Raw genomic sequence first — 26,598 nt, 5'->3', positions numbered from 1 at the left:
CTGTGTAGAAGTCATAGTCCTGGTGTAGGGTGATTGGTTTTTGGCAGGAGCTGTCATAAATCACAGAGCTTAATACTAATCCAACTGATGGACTGTACACTCAGCAGCATATCATAGTTCGCATTGGATGTTACACTTTCCTAAATGCAAATTTAGAAAACTGCATGGCCAACAGGAGCCCAGATGAAGGGAATCTAACCTATTTTAAATCTACCTGTGCCATTCACCCACAGGCTCCCTAAGTCTTCACCTCTTAGAATGACTGTGTCGACTTCTCTTTCTTTCTGCTCTACTCTCTGGTGCCTCTCAAGCCTTTGCGTACCCTTTTGCCTGGAATATTCCTTTTGCAAATGTAGCTATGCCTTTCTTGAGATTCTCATGTCGAGATGTGAGGGAGCTGCTACTTTTCTCCTCCAGTACTTTGTACTCTCCTCCATTAAAGCCCTTAATGTCTCCTGTAATTCTTTTTTAAGCCATCTCTCTTTTTCACTGGAAAACTCCTTGAGGACAGGTCTCTGATTTATTTCATTCTGCATTCCCTAGGGCCTGAAACAATGCCTGACACATAAATGTTTGTAGAATTAACAAATGGGTCCTGAAGTTCAATGAAATTTGCAAATGGTGTAAAAATAAAAATGTAAATGAGGTTAGCTAGGGATCATTAATTATATGCCTAATTCTAATTAAATTGTGATATAGTTAGAAAGAAGATCAGCCTGAGATTCAGAAGATGTAGGCTCTTGTGTTGGATTAATGATTTTTTAATAGTCCCTTAATCTTTGTAGTTCTTCGTTTCTTTATCTGAAAATGAATGGATTGGACAGGATCTTTCCAAAGATCCCTTAGAGCAAGAATTGCATTGCTCCTAAGTTAATTATAGAGAACTAGGTCTCTTCTGCCAGACTCCTTGAGGCAGGAAGTATGTTCTAGTCATCTATAATTTCCTGGCAGTAAGCTCAGTACCTGGTATATAGTAGTTATGCAAACAATTGTACTGAATAAAGCAATAAATTCCCAGGTAGAATTATAATTTAAATAAAGCAAATGAGAAAAAGGTCAGGTAGAGAATAGTAAATTAAGAATCTGTAACACTTAAAATAATCTGTTAAAGAACATTTACTTGGAATGTCTGAAGAAAATACCTGAGAGAATTTTTTTTATCAGTTAAATGTTCACCAGTAGACAAAATTAATTTGAAACTGCCTAGTTCCCTAACTACAAGTTAATAATTTATCAATCTGTGACACACGTACCAAGTTTTATGTTGCTGAGATTAAACTCTGCCTGCTGTAGGATGTGGCTGGTGATATTTTTGAAATTTGTATATACTTGTGATACTATCTTACATAGTTTTAAGAATTGAAAACCTCTATCTTGTTTGGATTTGTCAAATCATTGACATATTTGGGACTTCATCAGTCTTTAGGGCAGAATGAGCTTCTCTGATTATATTGAAGTCACAAAAGTAGAAAGACGGTGAAAAGCTTTGTTAACCCCTTTAACTATACTTTCTCATGATTTGACATTATTTAATAAATTATATGGCATCTTACCTTTCCAAGAAATTTAGGGGATCAAAATAATATTCTTATATTTAATCTTTGCTTGTGCCTTTGGGTTATTGATTTGAATACTAGTATATTCAATCATGAAAATAAGGAAGTAATATAATCATATGATTTATGAATATATAGATGTATAACATGTATGTACATGAAGTATTCTAACCATCTATACACCCATTTGCTATATCTATACTATATGCTAGATACTGCTACATTGTATGCAACAGCAAGGAGGAAGATATGGTAATGCCCTCCATTAATGTGTGAAATGGTTGTCTTAAATGAAGGGCTGATGCTTGATAGTTTGAGCCAGATTTTTCTTCCCACACACACACACAAAATAACCATATGGTTATTTCTTAAAGCAACTGTGAGTACTCAGGGGTGAATCCATGTTCTGTAGAACCTGAAATTTGGAGGGGGTCCTTTTAAAGAAAAGTAATACAAAAGTACAAATACAAAATTGGGTATGAAAGTGAATTTTTTTTAGATTGATAAATAAGACACAAGTTATACATTTTTTAAAACATTAATAAATCCACAAACAGAGAAATAATCTCGATGCTGTACACTTTATACTTTGATTCTCTTCCATCGCCCATGTGTTTTTCCAGTCCTGGGTACCTCTGGACACATATAAATGACCAAATCTGACTTGGTTCTTCCCGTACCTATGCCATGTGCTGCTCCCTGGGCACTTGAAATCTTCCTGAATCCATTCTTTTATTGCCTTGGCTGACAACAATTTAACTATTCCAGAAGTGACTGGACATCTCACACACCTTCTACCACATCCACACTAAATGTATTTCCAACTCAGATTCCCATCAGCCAGATTTGAAAAATGCCCACTCCAGTGCCACCTAGCCAGGAGGTTAAGTGTGATGAAAGGGAAGTCCTCCTGGAAAAAGGCAGAAACCTTAACCAGTTGTGTTTAGAATATCTTGCTCTTGGGGCGCCTGGGTGGCTCAGTCCTTAAGCATCTGCCTTCGGGTCAGGTCATGATCCCAGGGTCCTGGGATCGAGCCCCGTGTCAGGCTCCCTGCTTGGCGGGAAGCCTGCTTCTCTCTCTCCCACTCTCCCTGCCTGTGTTCTCTCTCTCGCGGTGTCTCTCTCTGTCAAATAAATAATAACATAAATAAATAAATAAATAAATAAATAAATAAAATCTTAAAAAAAAAAAGAATATCTTGCTCTTGAAAGTGTTACAAAGAATATGTAATGAAGGACTCAGAAGAGGGCTAGCTCTTTGAGGGCCCCTCCAGCCTGTGCTTCACTGGCTTCTCAGGAAGCCTGCCTTTATGTGTGAGATTGTGCACCTTTGCACTGTGAACGCTCCTGTCATTTAAAAATTGTTTAATTGGGTGGTTCCTTACATGCTGGTTTGAGGGGTAGGAATAAGACGGGTTAACTTACTGTTTGCAGAAGTAATTTTCTGTTCTGCAGGCAGCCCAAATGCGCCAGTGGTTGGGTGGCACCTGATGGAACTGACTGAACCTTTCTGTAGCACATGTTTATAGGCATGGGATATAATGTGGGGGGATGGGGTGGGGTGGAAAAGACTCGTTCGGGCCTGACACCTGCTTACGACTTAATAACTCAGCTATTAACATTGCACCTCTTTGTTTTAGTCTCCTCGGGGTTCAGGAACAATAGACCAAAACGTTAATTAAAATCTATGAAAAAACATTAGCTGGGAGTTCAGTGTAGTAAGATAATATCTAAGTGTGAGACATTGGTTGCCAGCAGAAGAGGCCCATTTCCTAATTTTTATTTTAACAAAAGAGACTATTAGTGGTATACAGTACTTAGCACACTGGGGTTCTACGAAGCCATGAACAATGGGATACTGTAGAAGAGAGAATGAAAACTTTAGAGGGGAAAAGTAAATGTGTGATGTGGGAAAAAATGGGGAGAGAGGAAAATTGGATTCAGTTGTATCAAGACAGATGTGGATACTTACCAATTCTTTGTAGATTGGAAATAATAGTTTTAAGATCAAAATTTATATTGTGGAAAATGAAGAAATAGTATAGTTTGATAAATTTCTTAACTTTTCTATGAAAGACATTATTGTGGTTCCTATGAAAAAGTTTTATTTTTGCCTCTTTTTTAGGTCAGACTGTGCCAAAATCCCAAGCTTCAGTTGAAAAATAGCCCACCATATATACTTGATATTTTACCTGATACATATCAGCATTTGCGACTTATATTGAGTAAATATGATGACAACCAGAAACTTGCCCAGCTCAGTGAAAATGAATATTTTAAAATCTACATCGATAGTCTGATGAAAAAGTCAAAGCGGGCAATAAGACTCTTTAAAGAAGGCAAGGAGAGGATGTATGAAGAGCAGTCACAGGACAGGTAAGAATGTGTCAGCTTTTATTGTTTTCGGTGGTAAGGTCATAATTTCCATGGCTTTTTGCTTCACAGCATTAATGTCACCATGTTTTTGTTTCAGAAGAAATATTGCATTTGTATATTTGCTTTTCTCATTACTTAAACCTTATAGTTTTACTTAAATTTCTTTGTGATAATAGCTACTTCGAGACCCTGGTTTTTTTTAGACTTTAGTTTTTAGAGCAGTTTTAAGTTTACAGAAAACTTACTCCAAAGTACAGAGTTCCCATCTACCCTCCTGTTATTAATGCCTTGCATAGTGTGATACATTGATAAACCAATATTGATATAGTATTATTAACTAAAGTTCAGAGTTTATATTAGGATTCATTCTTTGTGTTGCACAGTTCTGTGGGTTTTAACAAATATATAACATCATGTATCTACCATTACAGTATCATATAGAATAATTTCACTGCCCTAGAAATATCCTGTGCTCTGCCTATTCATTGCTCCTCTACTCTCCCACCCCCATCCCACACCTCCTGAATCCCTGGCAACCACTTATCTTTTTACTCTCTTTATAGTTTTTCCTTCTTTAGAGTATCATACAGTTGAAATCATATAATATGTAACTTTTTCAGACTGGCTTCTTTCCCTTAACAATATGTGTTTAAGATTCCCCCTTGTCGTCTTGTAGCTTGATAGCTCATTTCTTTTTATCACTGAATAATACTCCATTGCATGGATGTACCACAGTTTGTTGATCCAGTCATCTATTGAAGAGTATCGTGGTTGCTTCCAGGTTTTGGAAGTTATGTATAAAGCTGCTATAAATATTCGTATGCATGTTCTTATGTGCACATAAGCTTTCAGTTCACTTGAGTAACTACCTAGGAGCATGACTGCTGGGTCTTATGATAAGCCTGTGTTTAGCTTTGTAAGAAACTCCCTACTGTTTTCCAAACTGGCTATCCCATTTTTGCATTCCCACCAGCGATAAATGAGAATTCTGTTGCTCTCCATGCACCAATATTTGGTAGTGGAGGGAGTGTCTTTAAGATGCAGCCTTGACTGTGCAGGTCATAGATGTGGGTGGGAGATGATGCTTGATTCTCAAGGTCTGACTGTTAAGTGAGAAACTGAACAGCGGTGGCAAAGACTGAAGGAACGTCAACTGAATCTTCACTTTATAGCCAGGATTCCAGACTTAGAGACTCCCCTTTAAAGTTTGTCGTTTGGCTATTTCAGTCTTATATCTCATGATCTATCTTAAATCAAATGAAGAAGAGTAGTTTTCCATTTTTGGGATATTTTATTTATTACTTTTTTTTTATTTTTTTTATTATGTTATGTTAATCGCCATACATTATATCATTAGTTTTTGATGTAGTGTTCCGTGATTCACTGTTTACGTATAACACCCAGTGCTCCATTCAGTATGTGCCCTCCTTAATACTCATCACCAGGCTAACCCATCCCCCCACCCCCCTCCTCTTTAGAACCCTCAGTTTGTTTCTCAGAGTCTATAGTCTCTCATGGTTCATCTCCCCCTCCAATTTCCCCCCCCTTCATTTTTCCCTTCCTGATATCTTCTTTTTTTTAACATATAATGTATTATTTGTTTCAGAGGTACAGGTCTGTGATTCAACAGTCTTACACAATTCACAGCGCTCACCATAGCACATACCCTCCCCAATGTCTATCACCCAGCCACCCCATCCCTCCCAACCCCCACCTCTCCAGCAAACATCTAGAATATTCACTGATAGTGATAATATATTTAGATTTCCACATTTGAAAACAAATATTAGTTAAAATATCTAATATCTTAATATAGGCAAGTTGGATTTTAGCTTACGACACTTAATCTTTCAGGATTTTAGTTTCTTTATGTATAGGAAAACCTCCAAGAAACCGCTAATGTTTCTTTCAGGTCAGAAAAGCTAGCCTCATGTAGTCTGATAAAGCATAGCGTTGTGTAATAGCAAATTCAGTTATCTAGGTGTGTAGACGCTGAACTTGTCTGTAAATAACAGCCAAACAAATACCCAGAGTGAGTAAAACCATCAAAATCAAACGTAGAAAAACCCTCTGCCAAAATGAAAAATGGCATAAATGTTTACTTATATATAATTTGTTCTCTAAATTAGTGGTGAACTCTAACATAATCATAAGTGTCTACCCAATTATAACTCTAGGCTCATCACTTAATATATTTGTATCACAGTGTACACATCTTGAAGGTGGTGAATATTTCAGTTGCCTTTTAGTTTTAAAGCTCTAAGACTCTCCAGGACTGCCAAGAGGAATGTGAATCACCACATGGTATCAGAAGCAAAGTAGAGAAATATCATAGTGATTATTTCTTCTTGCAGTTCTTTTAAGAATGACCATGGTTATGGGGAGGCCAGCTGTTTGTGTTTGAAACTATAATTTTACTTTGTAGTTCTACCAGTGATCTAATAAAATCAAGTTGTTTTATAACTGTATTTATACTTCTTATTCAAATTTAGTAGCCCTGAAATTCTTCATGAACCAGAAAAGAAATCCATTTAATTTCACTTTTTAGGATATCAGGTTAGTGAGAAGGTATTTAGTTTCTCAGTCTGGGAATTTGAGCAGAGACAGTGCTTTCATTGGACGTAGTCATATATGATGTGGTAAACTTGTACCCCACTCTTATGACTTCTTTAGTAACCTGAAACGTTTTCTAACCCAGTAGATGTAATTACTATTTCATTTATAAATTTTGATATTTTTGGCTTTTTATGTGGGAGCATATCATGGGGGAATCTCTATACATGTTGATAGCTTGTGGTAGATTTCCACAGATGATGATAGGTTGCATAATGCTGATTGATCACGTTGAGGGGACTCTATAAATTCTGTGTTTTAAGTGTCCAAGTAAATTTTGTCACTCTCCTAAATTCCACCGTAAGACAAAGTTTATTAGTTTCTATGCTGGTATAGCATATTCCTAAATGAATTTTACTGTCATCCATGTTCATTTTCTGATAGTGTACTGTGACCAGCCATTTTTATGCAGAACTTACATTTGCTGCATGTTTAGTCAAAATTCATAATAATGGACCATTCTTGCTATACCATCGCAAGGACATAGATTCTGATTTATGTTTCTTTTGGTGGTAATATATTTTTACACATTCGCTTCTAAGTTTCCTTAGGATTTTAAGTGCAAGCTGAGGCTAAAGTGTGCCGTTGTACATGGAACTCTGGGACGTTTTGCTCTATAGAAAATAAAAGAAACTTCTTAGAATGTTCTTATGGTAGGCAACAAAGTATTCTAATTGATAGAATGAGCCTTATGGAACATGGATGATGCACTGATTACTGGGAATATTATAAATTCTCTGAAAAATCTTTGCTTCTGCAAACAATGTCAGTAGGGATGTTGGTATTATGAAGCTAAAAACTGAAGGGAGCAGTAATAGGAGAAATAGTGATTTGGAGCCCACTGATTATATCAGCATTGCCCCGAGTGATTATGTACTCTATTGAAGGAAATTGTGCTGGATGAGTTCATGAATCAAAGAGTTTATTTTAATGTTTCTGCTGTATCAAAAATAAAGTTCTTTGTGGATTTGTTTTAAATGTAAGGACAAATGGGAAAATTTCAGGTATCAACTTTGAATAAGCTCAGTTTTAATTGATTGTTGAAATGAGTAGCCTGAATTTTTTTAAAGATTATTTATTTATTTATTTGAGAGAGAGAGAGAGAGAGAGAGAGAGCATGAGCAGGAGGGGGCAGAAGGAGAAGCAGGCTCCCTGCTAAGCAAGGAGCCTGATGTTGGGCTGGATCCCAGACTGGGGATCATGACCTGAGCTAAAGGTAGATGCTTCACCAACTGAGCCACCCAGGTGCCCCTGTAGCCTGAATTTTTTTTAAAAGCTTTTTTTTTTTAAGGTTTTATTTATTTATTTTGACAGAGAGAGAGAGAGAGAGAGAGAGAGAGGGAACACAAGCAGGGGGAGTGGAAGAGGGAGAAGCAGGCTTCTCGCCAAGCAAGGAGCCCGATGCGGGGCTCGATCCCAGGACCGTGGGATCATGACCTGAGCTGAAGGCAGACGCTTAAGGACTGAGCCACCCAGGTGCCCCTGTAGCCTGAATTTTTAAAGCAATTTCACATAACTTGACAAATATCATAAATAGAAGAATAAATGAAGAAATATAGCAAATGGCATGCAATGTATTTTTTTGTGTGTATAGGTGAGAGGTAGAAATATAGATGAATTTATTTGCTAGTGAAATAGATATTACAGGCATCGTGAAAGCCTCCTTGAGAATGGGTGGCATGATGATTTCTGGTGAGAAGCATGCTTCATGCCTTGCTGGACTTTTACAGTGAACCTCTTCTTTGGTATCACTTCTCCCAAGGTTTTTTTTTTTTTTTTTTTTTTTTCTTTTCTCCCTCCTACAAACAATTGAGCTTCACACTGAGTTAGTGTGTCTCCAGCTGAATGTCTAAACCATTCTGAGCTGCTATTTTTGGGAAAGTAATTCAGTAATTTCTGGCACACAGAAAGTTTTCGTGTGTATGTGTGGGGTGGAGGCTGGGGATCATGTAGAGAAGGGAGAATTTGTAGTTTCAATGAAGCACAGAGGAGAGGTGAAACTTTTTATCATCTGGCTTAAACTTTTAGTGGCAAAAGTCAAAATGAGTGTGAAGGTAGTTATAGCTAACATGTAGAATTGACAGGAGGGGCCTTTCTTCAGAGATTTGACTGGTAGTTTCATCAGTTGCCCATTTCAATAGTGATATTTACTCTTTCATATAAGAAGTTATGTATTAATCACCTGCTCGGCAAGGCCAGGTTTTGGACACTGTTTTAGAACACCCAGAGGGGATGGCCTAAGGATACTCAGATTTTCCATATTTCAGAGCTGCTTCAGTGAACCAGAGTGCAACAACCCATTTTCCCCTCCCACACTCTGGTTTACAACCACTGAAACAAAACCAAAAGTCAACTGAGGTGGAAAAATAGCTCTGCGCTTGATGACCTATCAGTGAAGAAAATAAAGGCCTTTAAAAAATTCATGCCAGAGAGTAATACATAGATGCTGTTGTCTTATTGATGTCATTTCACAGCTGCTGGACCCTTCCTTATGCACATGTATTGTAGAATATCAGTGTGCATAGCTTGTATAATAATATGCATTCCAAGTAAGAATTTTTTTAAAAAGTATTTCAACATAGAAAAATTAGTCCTGGAAGATGCTAGTCTTTGTTTAAAATCCTTCAGGAGTATCAGGCAAAAATCTTTCTCTCTTGATTGAACAAAGAAAAATGTATTACCTGCTATATTAATAAAGTGCTTTTCCCTCTTAAGGACTACAAATCACTATGCTTGCTGTTTATACCTGTGCTTTAATTTATGAGATAGTGTACCAAGAACATTTTGGAACTGATATTTTAAGGATACATGGTTAAGTTAAAAGTTGAATCAGAAAATATCAGCAACAACAATAACAGGAACAACAAAAACACAAAGCTGCAAACAAACCTACTTAGCTTTCTTCAGACCCCTATATGCCAACATGGCTTTGGCCAAATAATAATGTATCAATTTAGATGTTTAAACTTGTATAAATGCAAATTCAGTTGATCATCGGCATCAGTCATGGAAGTAGTCATGAAATTCCTTCTGGGTTCTCTGTTTAACCGTGTAAAGAGATTCACCTCTATGCACAGTTTGGGCTTTACATAATAGTTTTCATTATTCCTAGAATTCACAGGTTAATGGCCTTGTTTAAAATGCCACATTAAGTTCTACATTTTTTCTTAGGCAGCTCTGTACATTGCAAGAAGGAAATGAGGAAAAGACTGCTTTTGAATAGGTCTGCTGCCATTTCTGCTCCAAGTGTTCAATGTAGCCTTGGTTGGTTTCCTGACTCCAATCTATGTTTTTTCAGCCTTTAAATTATTTTCTGGATGGCCACAATATTTTTTGGTTCAGACATTTCAACACCATAAAACAAAGATGCAGTTTGTTTCAAAGTAAAGGCTACTGTTGTTGTATCAGTCTATTAAATAATTTTTCAAATCCAGTAGTAGTTTCTAGTAAAAATACTGTTTTTGTTATTACAATAATCATTTTCAGGAGAATCAGTCTTAGGGAAGTTATATCTTTCTTTTATAAATAATTTGTACAGTATTGAATGTATTTTATATATCTTATGAAGTATCTATTGAATGATGCATGAGAGGGAATGGTTTATACTCTTAAGATATAACCTGACATTAAAAAAATTAACCTAGTCTTTCTGTTTCTCTCCTTTCTTTTTATTTATTAATGTTGGAAATTGTAGTGCTTTTGCATTTCATGAGGACAAGGGACAAGTTGCAGGTAGAAAAATATGATTTCTAAATAAAATAGGTTACTGATTTTTTTTTTTTTTGAGCACAAGTACTGTAGTATAAACATTCAATTGCCATTTAATTTTTTTCAACATTTGCATTCTAAGCACTTTTTTCTTTTCGACGGAAGGCTAGAGGAACAAAAGATTAATTTTTGATATTTTAAAGTAATAAGTAACTTAGACTGAGAGGACAAATAGTAGTCAACACTTTCGAGTAGCAGTGTCTGCCAGGTAGGAAATGGAATTTTCTTTAGAAAACTTGAACATCTTCCTGAGATTGACTTATCATAAATGAATAGAAGGTTTATTCAGTCTTGATAAGAATGCTTTCATTCATATTTCTTAAGCATCTGAGAGATGTGAATATACTTTTCTAAAGTTTGGAAATGAAGGGGCTTATTTCTTAACACACTGTGAAAGGAGAGACCACAAGAAAGTTACTTAGACAAATGTTTTCAAAGTTAAACAAAGGGAGTCTGTTAGAGTGGGCAGGTGAGAGCTTGAAGAATCTTTGGTAAGGACTTTGTGAGTAACTACATCTATGCCGCTTTTGCTAAGTAGATACAAAGTAATTTTCTTATTGATTGTCATGTAAGTGAAAAGGGAAGGGGGTTTTGCCAACAGTTTCTTTAGAGTACATTTTTAAAATCCAAAGAAGTTATTAAGATATAATTTAAAACTAAATTCAGGGGCGCCTGGGTGGCTCAGTCGTTAGGCATCTGCCTTCGGCTCAGGTCATGATCCCAGGGTCCTGGGATCAAGCCCCACGGGCTCCCTGCTCGGCGGGGAGTCTGCTTCCTCCCTCTCCCCTGCTTGTGTTCCCTCTCTTGCTCTCTCTCTCTCTCTCTGTCAAATAAATAAATAAAATCTTAAGAAAAACCCAAAAAACTAAATTCATTGTTTTTTTAATTTTATTTTTTAAAATGTTTACATTTAATTCATTTTATTTATTTATTTTTTCCCAGCCCTATGTTAATATCAAGCAGCCTCTAAATAACTCCTGATTTATTAGCTTTCAAAAATTTTATTGCAATTTATTTAAATTCCTTTCAAGTCAAATTATATATTGTACACATATGATATTTTGATTTTATAATTGGAGAATTTTTTCTCCTTCCAGTTTAGGTTTATTAAATGTTTACAAATTCCTGAGAGCAATAAGCATTGTGTTATAAAACAGTAAGCCAGCTCACAAGACTCAAGTGAACTTGGCTTTGTGGTTGAATACCTTTTATGTTTTTCAGTCTTAAGGCAGCTTATTAAAATTGATTATTTCCTTTCAGTAAATATCTGGTGACATTCAAATTTGATAATTAAAATCCAGAAGCACTCAAGAAAGAATGCCTGTTTTTAGTTTCATAATAACAATACTCCCAACAAAGAAGGTTGATGAATGATGTCTTTCAAGCAGCAGATTTGTTATTTAGTTAAAGACAGCTCCTTTGGCACTTTCTTAAAAAACTAAATTGAAGTCTGTTTATAAAACAGACAAGCTGCAGTAATAATCATATAGCCTGAGGAATGCTTGAAAATCTAGCCCAAGAAGCACTGTTTTTTTTTTTTTCCCCTAGTGATTTAACAAAGTGGAGTTTCCAGGAATCCAAACAGATTAGCGTCCAGCACTAATTGGGGAGGTCATAAAATAGTACTCATGTTGACTATTTTGAAATAAAGCGCTTCAGAAATATTCAGTTTTCTAAATCCATTTTTAATATTAATCTTTTGTTTCTTTAAGCTCTTAGAACATGAGTTCTTATTTGATTTTGCATTTATACATCAATTGTTTATAGATGTGCTGATTATAGCAGGATACATGAGGGAATTACAAAAAGTATTCATTTATGGATTCAGAGAATAGAGATTGAGGCTGCTTGGCTTGGTAGGACCATTGAAGAAAATATAATTTAGACTTATTATTGAACTATATTACTTTGAACATCTGATCATCTGATCTTGTAATCCTAGGTAATCAAACATACGGAAGTGTATTAGTTTCCTAGGGTTGCCGTCAGAAAATGTGATAAGCTGAGTGGCTAGAACAAAAGTCTATGTTGTTTAAGTTGATTCTCTCACAGAAATTGAGCCCAGAAATCTGAAATCAAGGTGTCAGTAGGGCTGTGCTCCTTTCAGCTCTAGGGCGGATGCTTCCAGGACCCTTTTAGTTTCAGTAACTCCAGGTTTTCCTTGCCTTCTAGCAACACGACTTTAATCTCTGCCTTAGTCATCACAGGGTATTCCTATCCCTCTGCCTGTGTCCGCGTTTCCCTCTTCTTAACAAGGGTGCCCATCAGACTGGATAGGGCCCAGCGTAATGACTCCATCTTAACTTTATTACATCTACAAAGATTCTGTTTCCAGATAAGGCCACATTTAAGGTACGGCTGAGGTTAAGATTTCAATGTATTTTTATTTTTATTTTTTTTTAGAGAGAGAAATAGAGAGCAGGGGGTGGGGAGCAGGGCATATAGGGGCAGAGGGAGGGGGAAAGAGAATCTCAAGCAGACTCTGCACCCAGCGCGAGCCCAACATGGGACTTGATCTCAAGACCCTGAGTTCATGACCTGAGCTGAAATCAGGAGTCACGTGCTCAACCAACTGAGCCACCCAGCTGCCCCAAGATTTCAATGTATCTTTTTAAGGGACACAATTCAGCCCTTAACAGTGACCAAATAAATGGTGGTATAAAATTTATACTCAGGAGAAGAAAATGGAAACTCATTAGAGTATATGTCATGAGAAGTATGGAAGACTTTTCTCTATTGAAGGTAATGACAAACAAAATTACTTAAAACATTTTTTTGAAAGACCTATAGGTCAAATAGGTTTTGTAGTTTTTTTCATATTTATAATAAAAAGCATGGTGAATTACTTTCTTGATTAATTTTTATACATATATTAAAAACATGGTCTGACTTACTCTTTCATCAATATTTTTATATATATCGACATAAATATATTTATAAATACCTTGTTACAACAAACGTTCTTACTGATTTCAATGTTATGTCTCTCTTTAGAAATTATTAATACTACAAATTTGTATATTTAATTAAAGGTTATAATATTAATAGCCCTGATTATCACTTGATTAAGATTCCCTGTTTTACTCTTTTATTTTGTGATAAAAACTCTGGAGGATTAATTAAAATAGTTGATTATGACTTACATCATCGTTGTTAAATCTGCTTACAAAGTTTTCTGTATTGCAAATTAAAAAAAAAAAAAGAGGTGCGAGGTATGCTCCACGTTGGCATAGAGAAGGCTACACTTCACATCCACTTTGTACCTTTAATATTAAGATAAAGAGTATTGTAAGTATGGATTTCAAATTAAGACTTTAGGGAATAAATTCAAGGATCTTAGTTTAAACAAGAGTAAATAATTGTTTCCACAAGTGGCATATTGAATAGTTTAGACCAGGGTCAGCAAACTGTATAGAGCTAGATAGTAAGTATTTTAGATTTTGCTACGTGGTCTCTGGCAACTACTCAGCTGTGCCTTTATAGTAGGAAAGCAGACATAGACCATATGTAAATGAATTGGCATGGATGTGTTCTAATAAAACTTTATTTACAAAAGCACGTGGTAGACTAAATTGGCTGTGGGCTATAGTTTGCCAACTCTTGGCTTAAAGTATTAATCTCATTTTTGGACAGTAAAATTTTGAAAATGTTTTATCAACATAACCAAGTATGTAAGTTGCATGAATTAAGAATGTGTTTGGCTAAAAGTAACAATGCCTAAGCAACAGTAGTTTAGGAGTATAGGGATATATATTTCTCAACAGTGCTGCCAGAGACTCAAGCTTTCTGGCTTTGTAATCTCCTCCCTTAGTTGGGTTTGTCCTCATTCTAGTCACTTCATGGTTGTAAAATTTCTGCTGTGGTTTTATCTTCGTTAAGGCTACTAGACAGGAAAGAAGGGCAGGGCAGCACCAGAAATGTCTGTCCTCTTTTTATCATAGATCAAAAAGCTGCGTGGAAGTTTTCTACGTGACTTGCTCCTTCAGGCAGATTTCTCTGGGGCCTTTTTAGGCCACCAAGTCTCCCCTTGCTACAAAGGTGCCTGGTCTATTGATAATTTTAAATTTCAGCATTCTTTCATTTTAGTGAAAGGCAAGGGAGAAAAGGATTGGGAAAAGGTATTTAGTCATTCTATAATATCTGCCCCAATAGATAACCCAACATCAATGGATGCAATTAATTTAGACATATTTTATGGTGTAACTTGACTTTAGGACTCATTTCTTTAAAACTATGTTGTCAAAAACTAATTTTGAAGGTAATCAGCCACACCTCATAAATGCTGACAGAAGACGTAAGAATGGTTGGAGAAAAATGACTGTTTGTTAGTCATAGTAATAGCATTAGGCAGAATATCAGCATTTGTGCAGGTCCCTGACTCCCATCTCCGACAGGGGGAAATAAAGGACAGATGACACTTGCCCATTCAGTGGATGGCACTAGGAAAGAGCCCTGAGCTTAAGGAACCTGCGTCTTTTATAATGGGGGGTAAACTGGCCTAATCTTTGTACTGGAAGGAGACACTGGATAGTAAATCTTGTTTTTGTTCCAGAAGGAGACACTGTTGCCTATCATCCAAGGCTGTTTGCTTTATAAGTGTTTCTGAAAGGATAGTCCCAAACAAAGGTGTCAGCATCTGTGATCAAAATACATGCAGACATGTGAGAGACCTATGGAGAGTTTTATCCCAAAATATCTATGTTCATTTTTTTCCTCGAAACCGTAATTGTGTCTTAAGTTATGAAATTTGAATCTCACTTAAGAATAAGATATTATGGTAATATTTCAGATTGTTAGTATAAGACCAAAATCTTGGGTTCTGCCATATGTAATAAGTTGTATATTATGAAATATCAAATATTTTAAGAATCTCATATATATGAAATAATTGTGACATCCAGGACAATAGTGAAAACTTTTTAGAGTAAACTTTTTCTACTCTTATTGGCTTTATAGGAAAACAGTATTTAAAAATAAGACAAGGAACAAATTTACTGAGACAGTTTCATCTCAAACTCATTATCCTATAAAAGAGAAAACAATTTTTTCTTTTTTCATTGAGTAGTACCTCCTTTAAACTTTGACTACTCTAAACTTGGGCTTAGACGCAAATAATTGAAAGCAAATACTTTGTTTCAGTGGTAAGGAAGATTGAAATTATATTTTATAAGAAATATGTTATTTGTCTTGGTCATCAATGACTACACCTCAGAGATGAGTAATTAGTATTCCAATTCCCTTTGCTATCTGGAGAAGCTAACTTGATTGGAAGTTACATGACTTGACAAGAATTGTATATATTTACATGTGATGTATTTCTTTTCTTTTCTTTTCTTTTGTATGTCTAAATGATGTCTCATTACCAGGTTGGCATGTGTGAGCCTGCAGCTGTTGGCATCTGAAGGGTATCAGCATTGCAAACCTTTTCACCTTTGTTTCAGGAGAACTCATTTGAACAATTAGCACATTTTATACTTGTAAAAATGAGGTGTTTTCTCACCTTCATTAAACCAGTATTAATCCTGTATGTCAATGGTCAGTAAATGCAACTTTTATTTTAACAAGGCAGCTTATATTTGTTAGTTAAATTCAGGACTGTTTATTTAAAGCTTCATTTCGCATGCCTTTTCATGCGTGTGTGTGTGTCTGTTTGTGTGTAAGAGAGAGAGAAAGAGAAAGAGAAATGTTGCTTGAGAGAGAAAAATGCTGCCTGTGACTTTTTATGCTTTTAATTTTTCTAGATGAGCAAAGTATTTTTTCCTTTAGAGAAATTGGAAACTTTACCTAATTATTTTTTCTAAAAATAAATTGTTAGCTCATTTTACAGATGCTGCAAACACCTCAGTTATGTTTGTATAAAGCAACTGAAGTTTAAGTTGGTAATTTATCACATTACTTTTTTCCACTTTATCAGTATTTGGTAAACTAAAGCCTGTGGGCCAAATCTAGTCCTCTTTTCTTTCTTTAAATAAGATTTCAGGAGCACGTGGACCTGTCCATTCTATGGCTACATTGGCAGAAGTGGGTAGCTGCCACTGAGACTATGTGGTCCACAGAGCTGAAAAAATTTACTATCTGGGCCTTCAGTGAGAAAGTTTACCAACCCCTGCAGACTGACATAATTGCCTATGGCAGTCTTAGAAGCTCGGCATTTTTTTTTTAAGATTTTATTTATTTATTCATGAGAGACAGAGAGACAGAGAGAGAGAGAGGCAGAGGGAGAATCAGGCTCCCAAGGAGCAGGGAGCCCGATGTGGGACTCGATCCCAGGATCCTGGGATCATGACCTGAGCTGAAGGCAGACGACTTAACCATCTGAGCCAACTAGGCGCCCGAAGCTTGGCATTTTTAAAAGGAAACGTTTTCTTCACTTTTTCTTTTTTCCCCTGTCTCTGCCCAGAATGCTTTATGAACTGCTGGCCATTGTGATCTTCTAGGGGCAATAAAATATTAATGGCAGGTAGTCCATGACTGAGGGCTAAAGCTCTTAGAGACCTCCATCTCCTATCTTGTATCAGTATTCTGATGTGTATAATTTTATTTATCTTATTTTTTATTTTATTTATTTGACAGAGAGAGACACAGAGAGAGAGAGAGAGAGAGCACAAGTAGGCAGAGCAGCAGGAGGGAGAGGGAGAAGCAGGCTCCCTGCTGAGCAGGGAGCCCGACGTGGGGCTCGATCCCAGGACCCTGGGATCATGACCTGAGCTGAAGGCAGATGCTTAATGACTACACCACCCAGATGCCCCCGATGTGTATAATTTTAAAGTGCATAAAATTTAAACTTTTCTTAGTTTTTTTTTTCTTTTTTTTTAAACACAAGATATGTCACCCATGTTTTTGGCAGTCATCTATTTAGTGGTTTCCCTATAGAGTCGACGGACCAGGTGATGCATTCTAATCTTCTAATGATAAAGTGCATGTCCTTGAATTTGTATGGTACCCTGTTCTTACCAGCTGGCATCTGAGTATCCACATTTTTAAGAGTACCTTAGCTGTTCCAATGTCGTGCTTGTTGTCAAGAGTCTCCCTGAGTGAAACCATCTTACTTTCCATGTGCGGTTACCAGGGACTACTGAGAGGGCACAGGGAGACGAGGATCCTGGGTCTGACAGAGGTCTTTGCACTTGACTACACTTCCTTTATTACCACTGCAGGGCTCCACTCCCAGTTGTATGTCATTTTCAAGGATCCCCAGGAAAGATAAATTTGGTAAGGACTTTGAAGGAATTTTGTTGGAAAAGAAGAATTGAAATTATCTTTTTACATTCTTTTCGGATTGGCCAGTTCACTACCCTAAGAATTTACCTTGGCATGCCAACTTTGTATCCAACCATTTTCCCCCTCATCCCCCTTTTGTGCAGATCCTTTCTTAGTATTAATATAGCTAAAGCCCCCACTTGGTCCCCACCCTCATCAGCTTTTTCTGATTACTCTTGCCAAAATGTCTCTTCTCCCATGGACTGTAGCATTTATCAAGGCCTTTCATGTAGCACTTAAATATATATTGTCAAATATTACTATATTTTGTGAAAAAGACAGATTATTTTGAATATTTCATTATCTATAAGGCAAAACTAATTTCTTCTGTGTAATCTTTAACAGTGTCCAGTATTGCATCGTTGGCAAACATTCATAAAATGCATATATATATATTATTTTTTAAAAGATTTATTTAATTTAGAGAGCGAGAGCGAGAGAGTGTGAGTGGGGGGAGGGGCAGAGGGAAAGGGAGACAGAGAGAGAAAATCTCAAGCATACTCCTCCCCCGCTGAGTGCAGAGCCTGATGTGGGGCTCGATCCCAGGACCTTGAGATCATGACCTGAGCCAAAATCAAGAGTCAGAGACTCAACTGTCTGAGCCACCCAGGTGCCCTCTCATAAAATATATTATTGCTTTAGAATTACTGTAAGATTATTTGAAAATCCTGCTTTATTCCTTGATTAAGAGCAACGAGGTCCCAGAAACAGGGGAGAGTGAAAACATTACACTGTAAAGTGTCCGGTGAAGTGTCTGGAGGCTTGGCTTTTAGAATTTGTAGACGAGCTCTGAATATCAACTTCAGATTTAGCAATGAGTGCCATTGATTTTAGAAGAAAAACCTGTCCGTAAGCATAGTCACACCATTATTATTTATTGTAGATTGTTTATATTTTGAAACAGCTTTTTAATTCTATGTGTACACAAAATGTCTTTAATGCAGTGACATTTTTGGAGAAAGTTGGTAACATTACTAAGATTGGGAAGCATTTCTTTAGTGGAGTGATCTTGTAGCTACTCTTAGCACCTATAAAATAAAGCCCTTAAAACCCACAGCTTCACCATTCTGCCTGGTCCCATGAACTGCTCAAGGCAAGCATATTTCATGGCTTTCCTATTACTAGTTCTCCATCTGAGCTCTTATGAGTGTTTTCACTTCCTCTTATTCTGATTTTCACATTTCTTCAAAGACTGTTTTTGTTTCTATGCTATGCTGTGTATATGACTCTGAACACACAGGACTTTTCAGCAACTGGGGAATCCTCCCAAAATCTGTGCTTTCGACATGAATAGTCCAGTTTCGTTTGTCATGTATTTTGCCAGGAGTACCTCATCCTCTTCATCGCTTGCTGTGCAACAGACAGTGGTTACATCCTTTCACGACTCTTCAGAGAGTGCCTAAGTACATGTGCACCAGGTTAAGAAGTCTTATTCTGGCAATCATCTTGTGTTCCTATGCATGGAATTCTCTGATATGTACAAGGATTTTCAAACTTGAAAATTAGTTTTCAGATTTTAGCTAAAATTTTTCTGTATTTCTGTATTTAAGTGCCATCTCTTTTTGTTTCCTTTTATTTTACCTTTTGAAAAAGATTTATTTGTTAATCTGAGAGAGAGAGAACAGGCAGTGGGGAGGGACAGAGGGAGAGGGAAAGTCTTTTTTTTTTTTAAGATTTTGTTTGTTTATTTGACAGAGAGAGACACAGCGAGAGAGGGAACACAAGCAGAGGGAGTGGGAGAGGGAGAAGCAGGCTCTCTGCTGAGCAAGGAGCCTGATGCGGGGCTCGATCCCAAGACCCTGGGATCATGACCTGAGCCGAAGGCAGACGCTCAACTGACTGAGCCACCCAGGTGCCCTGGAGAGGGAGAGTCTAAAGCAGACTCCAAGCTGAGCACGGAGCCGGATGGGGGGCTCAATCTCACGACCCATGAGATCATGACCTGAGCCAAAACCAAGAGTCAGACGCTCAACTGACTGAGCCACCCAGGTGCTCCTCTTTTTCTTTCCTTTTAAAAGGCAAGTTTAGATGGTTGGATCTGGTATTCCTGCCATATAAGCTGCTTTTTTTTTGGTTTTGTTTTCCATGAGCGTACTAGCTCTGAGGGACATCTGAGACATTTTGAATTTGTAGACCAGGGCTTTTAAAGAAAGGAATTGCTGTTCTCTTACATCAACCATGCAGACTCAGAAGCAGACTTTAAAGGAAAACAGAGACATGTGTGTTCTCACTATGTATTATCGTTGCGCCCCCTCACATAGCTGTTAGGATTTGTCAGCAGTTTGTTTTGACTCACTGTACCAAGGTGGGGGTGGTTTTGTGTGTTTTTATAAGTTATCTAGTGTGGGATGTCAGTAATCTTAACTTTACCATTTTGATTGGCTATAATCCATCCATTTCTTCCATATTTTAGTCCTGAAACTTGCCCTAAAAATATGTGCCAAATAGTTTTTCTCTTTTGGTAACAAAACCCAATTCTTAAGATATATGCCCTTTTTGTTGTTGTTGTTTCACAATGCCTTTGTGACGGATTCATGGTATTTCCCCAGACTAGTTTGGGAACCTCCTTGAGTTGTCCTTTTCAATTTATCTTGATAGTTCTTCTTACATAATAAAACTTAATTTTATTTATTATGTCAAGACTGGGGATGCTCCTAAATCCACATCTCATTTCCTGGGAGGTGGTTTTAGATACATATAACCACAGTAGATTGTTTTGATCAGGGGTGAGGATGTCTCTGTCTGAAGGAGAAGTTGGAGCTCCTGGAATTGATTTGAATGCGTCTTCTGATTTCAGGAACCATTTATAAAGAGAAGGTGGTCTAGGCAGAGATGTCTTGACCCTTTTACTATGTTCTAAAAGAAACAGCACTCCAGGGAGTAATGCAACATGATGCACCTGGTACATCTTTTACATGACTCTAAGTGGGGGGAGTAAAGCCTTAGGATGAGACACAGAAAGTCAAGTGCTTTCCTTTCATCACCCAGGGTAACCATTACATTTAAAGAGCAGCGTAAATGTCTTGAGTCCCTGATAACTTTTCATTATGTAACTACTCTTTATTTTCTCTACTGTATACATGACATTATTCCAGCAGCAAGTTAAATTTTTCCTTGTATACGTTTACTGTAAACTGTCACTTATGTGGGATCAAAATAACTAGAATAATTTAGCATTTTCAGTACTTGACATTTAAGAGAGAGACAGATGGCAAGTAAACAAGGTAAGAGCAGGACTTTATTTGCTGTATTACAATCTCAAACTACTGTAAAAAATTTTAATTAGATGTTATTTTAGGAAGTTTCCAATTCACCACAGGTCACTGAAGCTTGGGCTGAAACAGAATGTACACCATGTGTTTTAATAGATCAGCAATCTACTGCATGTGGCTGAAAGTTCATCTGGATCTAGTAGGTTATATTTTTAAGAGTGTAAAAATTTTACTGGGTCCCAGGATTCTTTAGAGCAAACCTATTTTTCTTCTTAATTTTAAATACTATTTGAGACTTCTAGTTGGAGTTCAGAATCAAGTGTGTTTCGTTTAAAGACTGAAAAATTTCTTCTGATATCTCTCCTTTTTAGTAAGCTCATTTTTGTTTTTCTTCGTGGTGATTATTTTTAATTTCCCGCAGCTCTACTGGAGGTTTTCTCCACTGTGAGGTAGTAGTTGTTATGCGTAATTCAAAATTCAGTTCTTCAGTTTTCTAAAAGAATTTCTGTGAAATAGGACTTCAAAATTGATGTGTTTTTTTGTTTTGTTTTGTTTTTTTCAGATAGAAGTTAGTTGTAGAACTATTCATGGTACAGGAAAATAAATTCACATATGAAGACTTCTCAGGTTATTCTTTGTATAATTATGTGTTTCTTTTCATCTCTACAAATAATATGAAGATCTTGAAAAAACAGTTGCTTCTCACCATTAAAATAAAAATAAAGAGCCTTGAAATATGACTGGTGCCATACATAGTTCATGGAGGTTAGTAAGTGATAAAGCAAAAGGCCGACTGTTCTTGAATTGCAAAATGTTGCATGGTTTGTACAATTACCAGCTCTGGGGATAACATGTATTCATAGTTTAATTGGTGAACAAGAAAACTTACGATGAAAAGTTCTATAGATGATTCTTTTCCCTTCCAAGATTTACAGCATTTCTAAAGGAACAGAGTGTGTCACAATTTGGTAATAATAAAGTTAATTGAAAAGTCACTTTCTTTAAATGTTATAAACTTAGAGAAGATAGCATTACAATTCTGAGAAAGTCCTGTAGACATTATGTGTTTTGTTTTTTGTTTTTGTCTTTTTTTAACATGAGTGAGTCCTTTTTGTTTCTTTTTTTCATTTTGGGTTTGTAATCAACGTACATAGTGAATTATGTGCTAAAATTTGTTATAAATGCGATATGATATCAATATTATGTAGTCCTCTCCCCTCCTTAGTTTTATTAAGCTTCTGGGTTCTCTTCAGTTGCTAGGAATATATTTGTGTTTCCTTCAGCTCTTTTGTTTGTTTAAGTAGCACTTAGCATTGTTTTGTAGGAACAATATCACCTACTGTGTACAATTATAGAAGAAGTAGTTTCTCAGATTCTGAGAAAAAGCCCTAGAAAACTACCATTAGGAAATCTGTTACACCACTTGTACATTACAGAATTTTAAGAACTGTTTCTCCAGATGATGTCAATAGGGTAAGAGAAGTGCACAGTCATGACATTCTTATTTGGGCTAGATCTTCCCCATGTAATCTGTTTTTTTATTATCAGAATGACCCCAGTCCTTAAGAATTTGTTTTTGAATTACTCAGCTCATTTTAATCTACAACTGGGAAGTTTTGATTGATACAGTGTTTAAGGAGTAAATTATCATTTGCAATAAAAACCAAACAAAAAACCAAAACCAAAACATCAGTAGTCAAACAGAGAGGGGCTACTTAATGGATGATTTGAGAGGGTCCGTTTATTCTGGACCTGGAAATCTTAAGATCTAGGTTTTTTTAAATTAAAGGTTTTACATAATTATCAAGTTCTCTAATTCCTTTAGAATACTAGCCTTTAGTGATTGTTTAACTGTCTTAGAGGAAATTATATAAGCTCAGCATTTTCATTTTAAAGTTTATGCTATTCCAGGATTAAAAATAAAAAAGCCATATCTCGAAATTATTCATTATTGATGTCACTAGGTGTAAAAGAGCATATTTGATTCTTGAAATTTCTGTGAATAATAAAATTATTTGAATTTTAAGGAAAACACCTAAGAATGTGAGTCTTCCTTTTGTTTTCAAATCGGAATTAAAATCGGACACTTATGATAAACACCACCTCTGGATACTGAAAACGAATCTTAACAGTATTTCTTATTCAGAAAACGAAGGTGATCACAAGCAGAACGAAAATATCCTACTGATTGCTTGAAAGCCACATGAGTTGCAAAAAAACGTAAAAATTGTTAACTTTTATGTTAAGGCTTAAAATTTCCTCTTTAGTTTTAACTGGTCATGGAAATTAATGAGCCCATTTGACCCAGAGCAAGGTATTTAGTGTGCTTTCCCTCTTCTGCTTGAAGCCAGACTCTGGAATGCTGTCCAGAACCGTCATGCCAAATGAGTCATTTTTATTTGCAAGCCTCCAAATCTGTTCTCGTCCAAGGCCATATGGTTGATATGAGTGGAAACTGTGATGGCTAGAACCTGGAGTCGTAACACGACAAAAAACACTACGTACTCATATGAGTGGTGTCTCATTTCTGTCTCTCGGTCCTCTTCCTTCCAGCCTCATCTCAAGACAGTCTCCCTCAGGTCTTTGCTTCGGCCCCTCGTCTTTCAGTTCTTCAGGCTTTCAGGACCTCCACATCTGCTGCCCCACCTGCCTGGAAGCTTTTTGAGCTCTTTTCGCTGTTGCTTATCCTTCAGGTCGTAGCCTCAGTGTCAGTTCCTCAGAGGGGCTTTCCTTGACCCATCCCTCCGTGTGATTCTGTGCTTTATTTTCTCTACGGTATTCTGTTCTCTCCAGATCCTGTTGTAGTCTGTATAATCTTAATTTTCTTCACTACTTTTCCCCAGTGCCTACTTCAAATCCTATGCACAGGAGGTACACAGGAAGCACATCTGACTGGCATGAGGGCCGCGTATAGGCTAATCTCAAGCTGTATGCTATTTAAGGAATGTCCTGGAACTTGGCAGGCGTTCTTGAACCTATATATGGACAGAAGCTGTTGTTGGTGTTTTTGTTTTGTTCACTTTTGTTTTCTTTCTGGGGATGGGAAGAGAAATTTAGTAGTTAATTAAGCCAGAGAAATTTAATTAAATTGGGCTTACTAATCTTGTGTGGTCCAGAGATACTTCTTTTAATCATCGGAGGATTTTATTTTCATGTGACATTGTAGAGAGGATGAAAAGGACCTTGAGGCCACATGCATCACTCTTTTGCCTGTTGATTCCTAATTAGAACCAGTATCTAGAATCTGTTTTAATATAGAACTAAATAGCACAGAAATATGAGAATTACAAGTAAAACCACTTCGCATGTTTAATTGTTTGTTGTTCTTTACCGGTTCAAATTAGCATATTTAAAAGTTTTACTTAGAAATATGAAATTGCAATCCGATGTATCAGTGTATGTTTTTTCTTCATGCAAAATAAAGTAAAATTTCAAAATCCTTACGGCAGAGGGGTTAATTGGTAGTTTCTTAGTTGTAGCTCTTAAGTTAATGAACACAATATTACAAATAGATTAGATACAGGGGTCTTTGATATATATCTCTCTTCAGGAAGCAGGTGAACAATATTTAGGCATTACTTATTACCTTCCTAAATGAATTGCCATCTTTTGTTTTAAAGAATATATTATGCATGATTATTTTTATATAATTTTTAAATGATTACTTAATTCCAGTTGTATCAACCTGAAACTATTTTGAGTAGCTTTTGGCTCCACCCTGCTTTTCTGAACTATACTCTCTACCTCCATCCATTACTCAGTATCCCATACTACAGTATTCTCTCCATATAGTTTTGTTTATATAGTTCCCTTAATTTGAAATAATTTTAAAAATTACCATTTTACTCTTTTGCTTTCCTCTTGAATAACATTTAAGCTTTAGCCTTACTTGTCTAATTTCGATTTCTGGATTGTACCAAGATCTTTTCCACCTTGTTGCCTTTTCAAATACCTTTCCCTTCCTAAAAAGCTCTTCCCCTCACTCTTCACATTTTTAGGGGTTGGGACAAAGATCTAAGTGTACATATCACCTTTGATGGGCCTTCTTTAACCACCCTATCTAAAATAGGTTGTCCCAATTAGTATTTTGAATGTTTGCTGATGTTTTCTCCTTTTTCCCAATTATATCACTTTTCTTTCAAGATATAAGTGAGGTTCTTATTCTTGATACATTTTCTCAGTAATTAAGTGCTAGAATTTGAGTTTCCTGAGCTTTTACTATTTGCTAAAACACTGTGGTTGGTTGTGTGGAAACAGAGTTCTGTCTTGGTTCTTTGGATGTCCTCTATCCAGTTGATGAAACTCAGGGACCTGAGGACTCACAGAGGAGGGCACCTGAGCCCACCTGGGAGATGTCTGGTGGGGAATTATGTATGGGCTGATGCTTGAGGGTTGAGTAGCAGTTAGGTATGGGTAGGGCGAGGGTACCATGGAAGATGTTTGAAAGGAATGGGGAGTAGCCACCTAGCTCAGGAGTATGTGAAAGCATATTGTGTTGGGGTTATGTGGTTTTGCATATTCAGAAAGGTGGGAATTAGGGGATTAGGGTTTCCTTTTTTAGACTTTTTCTCTTTTGCTCTTCTGACTTTTCTACTATGAGTCTGGTTATGTTTCTGATGCATGGAGGAGAGCATGTATTGGGGGAAAAAAAAGAAAGGAAGCCACCCCGATAGTATACCACACAATTTCATATTTAAATGAAAGTTTTGCATTTTGGATATTTCACCTGTTAGTTATTTAAAGTTTGGTACTACTGATTTGTATTTTTGGCGTTTCATTTGTTTTAAAGGCTTTATCCTAAACCATGTGCATATGCACAATGGGAACTCAATTAACCCCTAAAAGAATTGACCAACTTTTGAGAAAAGAGTTTGACCTTTAATTTTGGTGAGTTTTCCTCCTTGTGCCCTGATTGAAGTTGCAGTAGGCATTGCACTTCACATTAGGCTCATGAGATAAGCAGGTATGTGTCTTATTTCCACACCCTAAAATGGTTTGTCTCTGAAATTATATAATCAGATATTTTCCTGTCTTATAATTTCAGCTTTAAAATATAATCTTAAAACTTCAGGGTTTTTTTTTTGTTGTTGTTGTTTTTATTCTTTTTTACAAACTGTTAGTAACAGAGGTGGTTCTTTAAAAGAAAAAAAACATGAGTTCTCATCTGTCTCCTGTCTCTCACAACAAAATCTGATTGATCTTTCATATTATGATATGATACTTCACAAGGTTGATCCTGAGAATCAAAGTTACCAACACTTTCCCTAACAGAAGAAAAATATTCGGATTCTTGTATTACTCACTCAGGGGAAAGTATTACATACAGAGGAAAAGCCTTTGATAGGCACTGTTGCTTCCTCCAGGAAATGAAGTATGAGGATCTAAATAAGTGTCTGTCCTATAAACAAGGGACAGCCGTATTAGGCTATGTTGGACACCTATTCAGTGGCTTTATTAGAAGACTTTTCCCATCATAGTTCTCCAGGATTTATCAAGTAGTTATACCACAGACAGTCTTATAAGTTGTTTTGATGTTCACAGCAATACATTATGGGGGAGGGGTAGAAAGTACAGATTATAACTCCATTATTGCTCTCTCTCGTTTTTTTAGAGAGGAGAGGGAGAGAGGGAGAGAGGGAACCCCAAGCAGATTCCACTCCCAGTGCGGAGCCCAACTCGGGGCTTGATCTCATGACCCTGAGATTCTGACCTGAGCCAAAATCAGGAGTCTGACACTTAACTGACTGAGCCACCCAGCTACCCCATCTCTTATTTATTTCTTAACATCTAAAGCAGTAGAATTCCCAAGTAAA

General features: G+C 36.6%; 1 protein-coding gene across 6 annotated transcripts in view; it reads left to right on the top strand.

Moving 5' to 3' along the window:
• Nucleotides 1–26,598, top strand: part of CBLB (Cbl proto-oncogene B) — a 220,016-nt gene that overhangs the window by 10,724 nt on the left and 182,694 nt on the right. For all 6 annotated transcript variants that reach the window (XR_003611680.2, XR_003611679.2, XM_028119171.2 and 3 more), the window contains exon 3: nucleotides 3,682–3,932. Coding sequence is in view for 4 of the 6 variants with exons in the window: in XM_028119171.2 (XP_027974972.1) it covers nucleotides 3,682–3,932 (251 nt within the window). In the remaining 2 variants the exon portion in view is untranslated. The remainder of the gene's footprint in view (nucleotides 1–3,681; nucleotides 3,933–26,598) is intronic.

The sequence above is a fragment of the Eumetopias jubatus genome, unplaced genomic scaffold (assembly GCF_037043125.1).
Source record: "Eumetopias jubatus isolate StellerSeaLion01/CBP00866 unplaced genomic scaffold, mEumJub1_p1.0 scaffold_1, whole genome shotgun sequence".
NCBI lineage: Eukaryota > Metazoa > Chordata > Mammalia > Carnivora > Otariidae > Eumetopias > Eumetopias jubatus.
The sequence above is the reverse complement of the archived record's forward strand: the minus strand, read 5'-3'. Positions and strand labels throughout refer to the sequence as shown.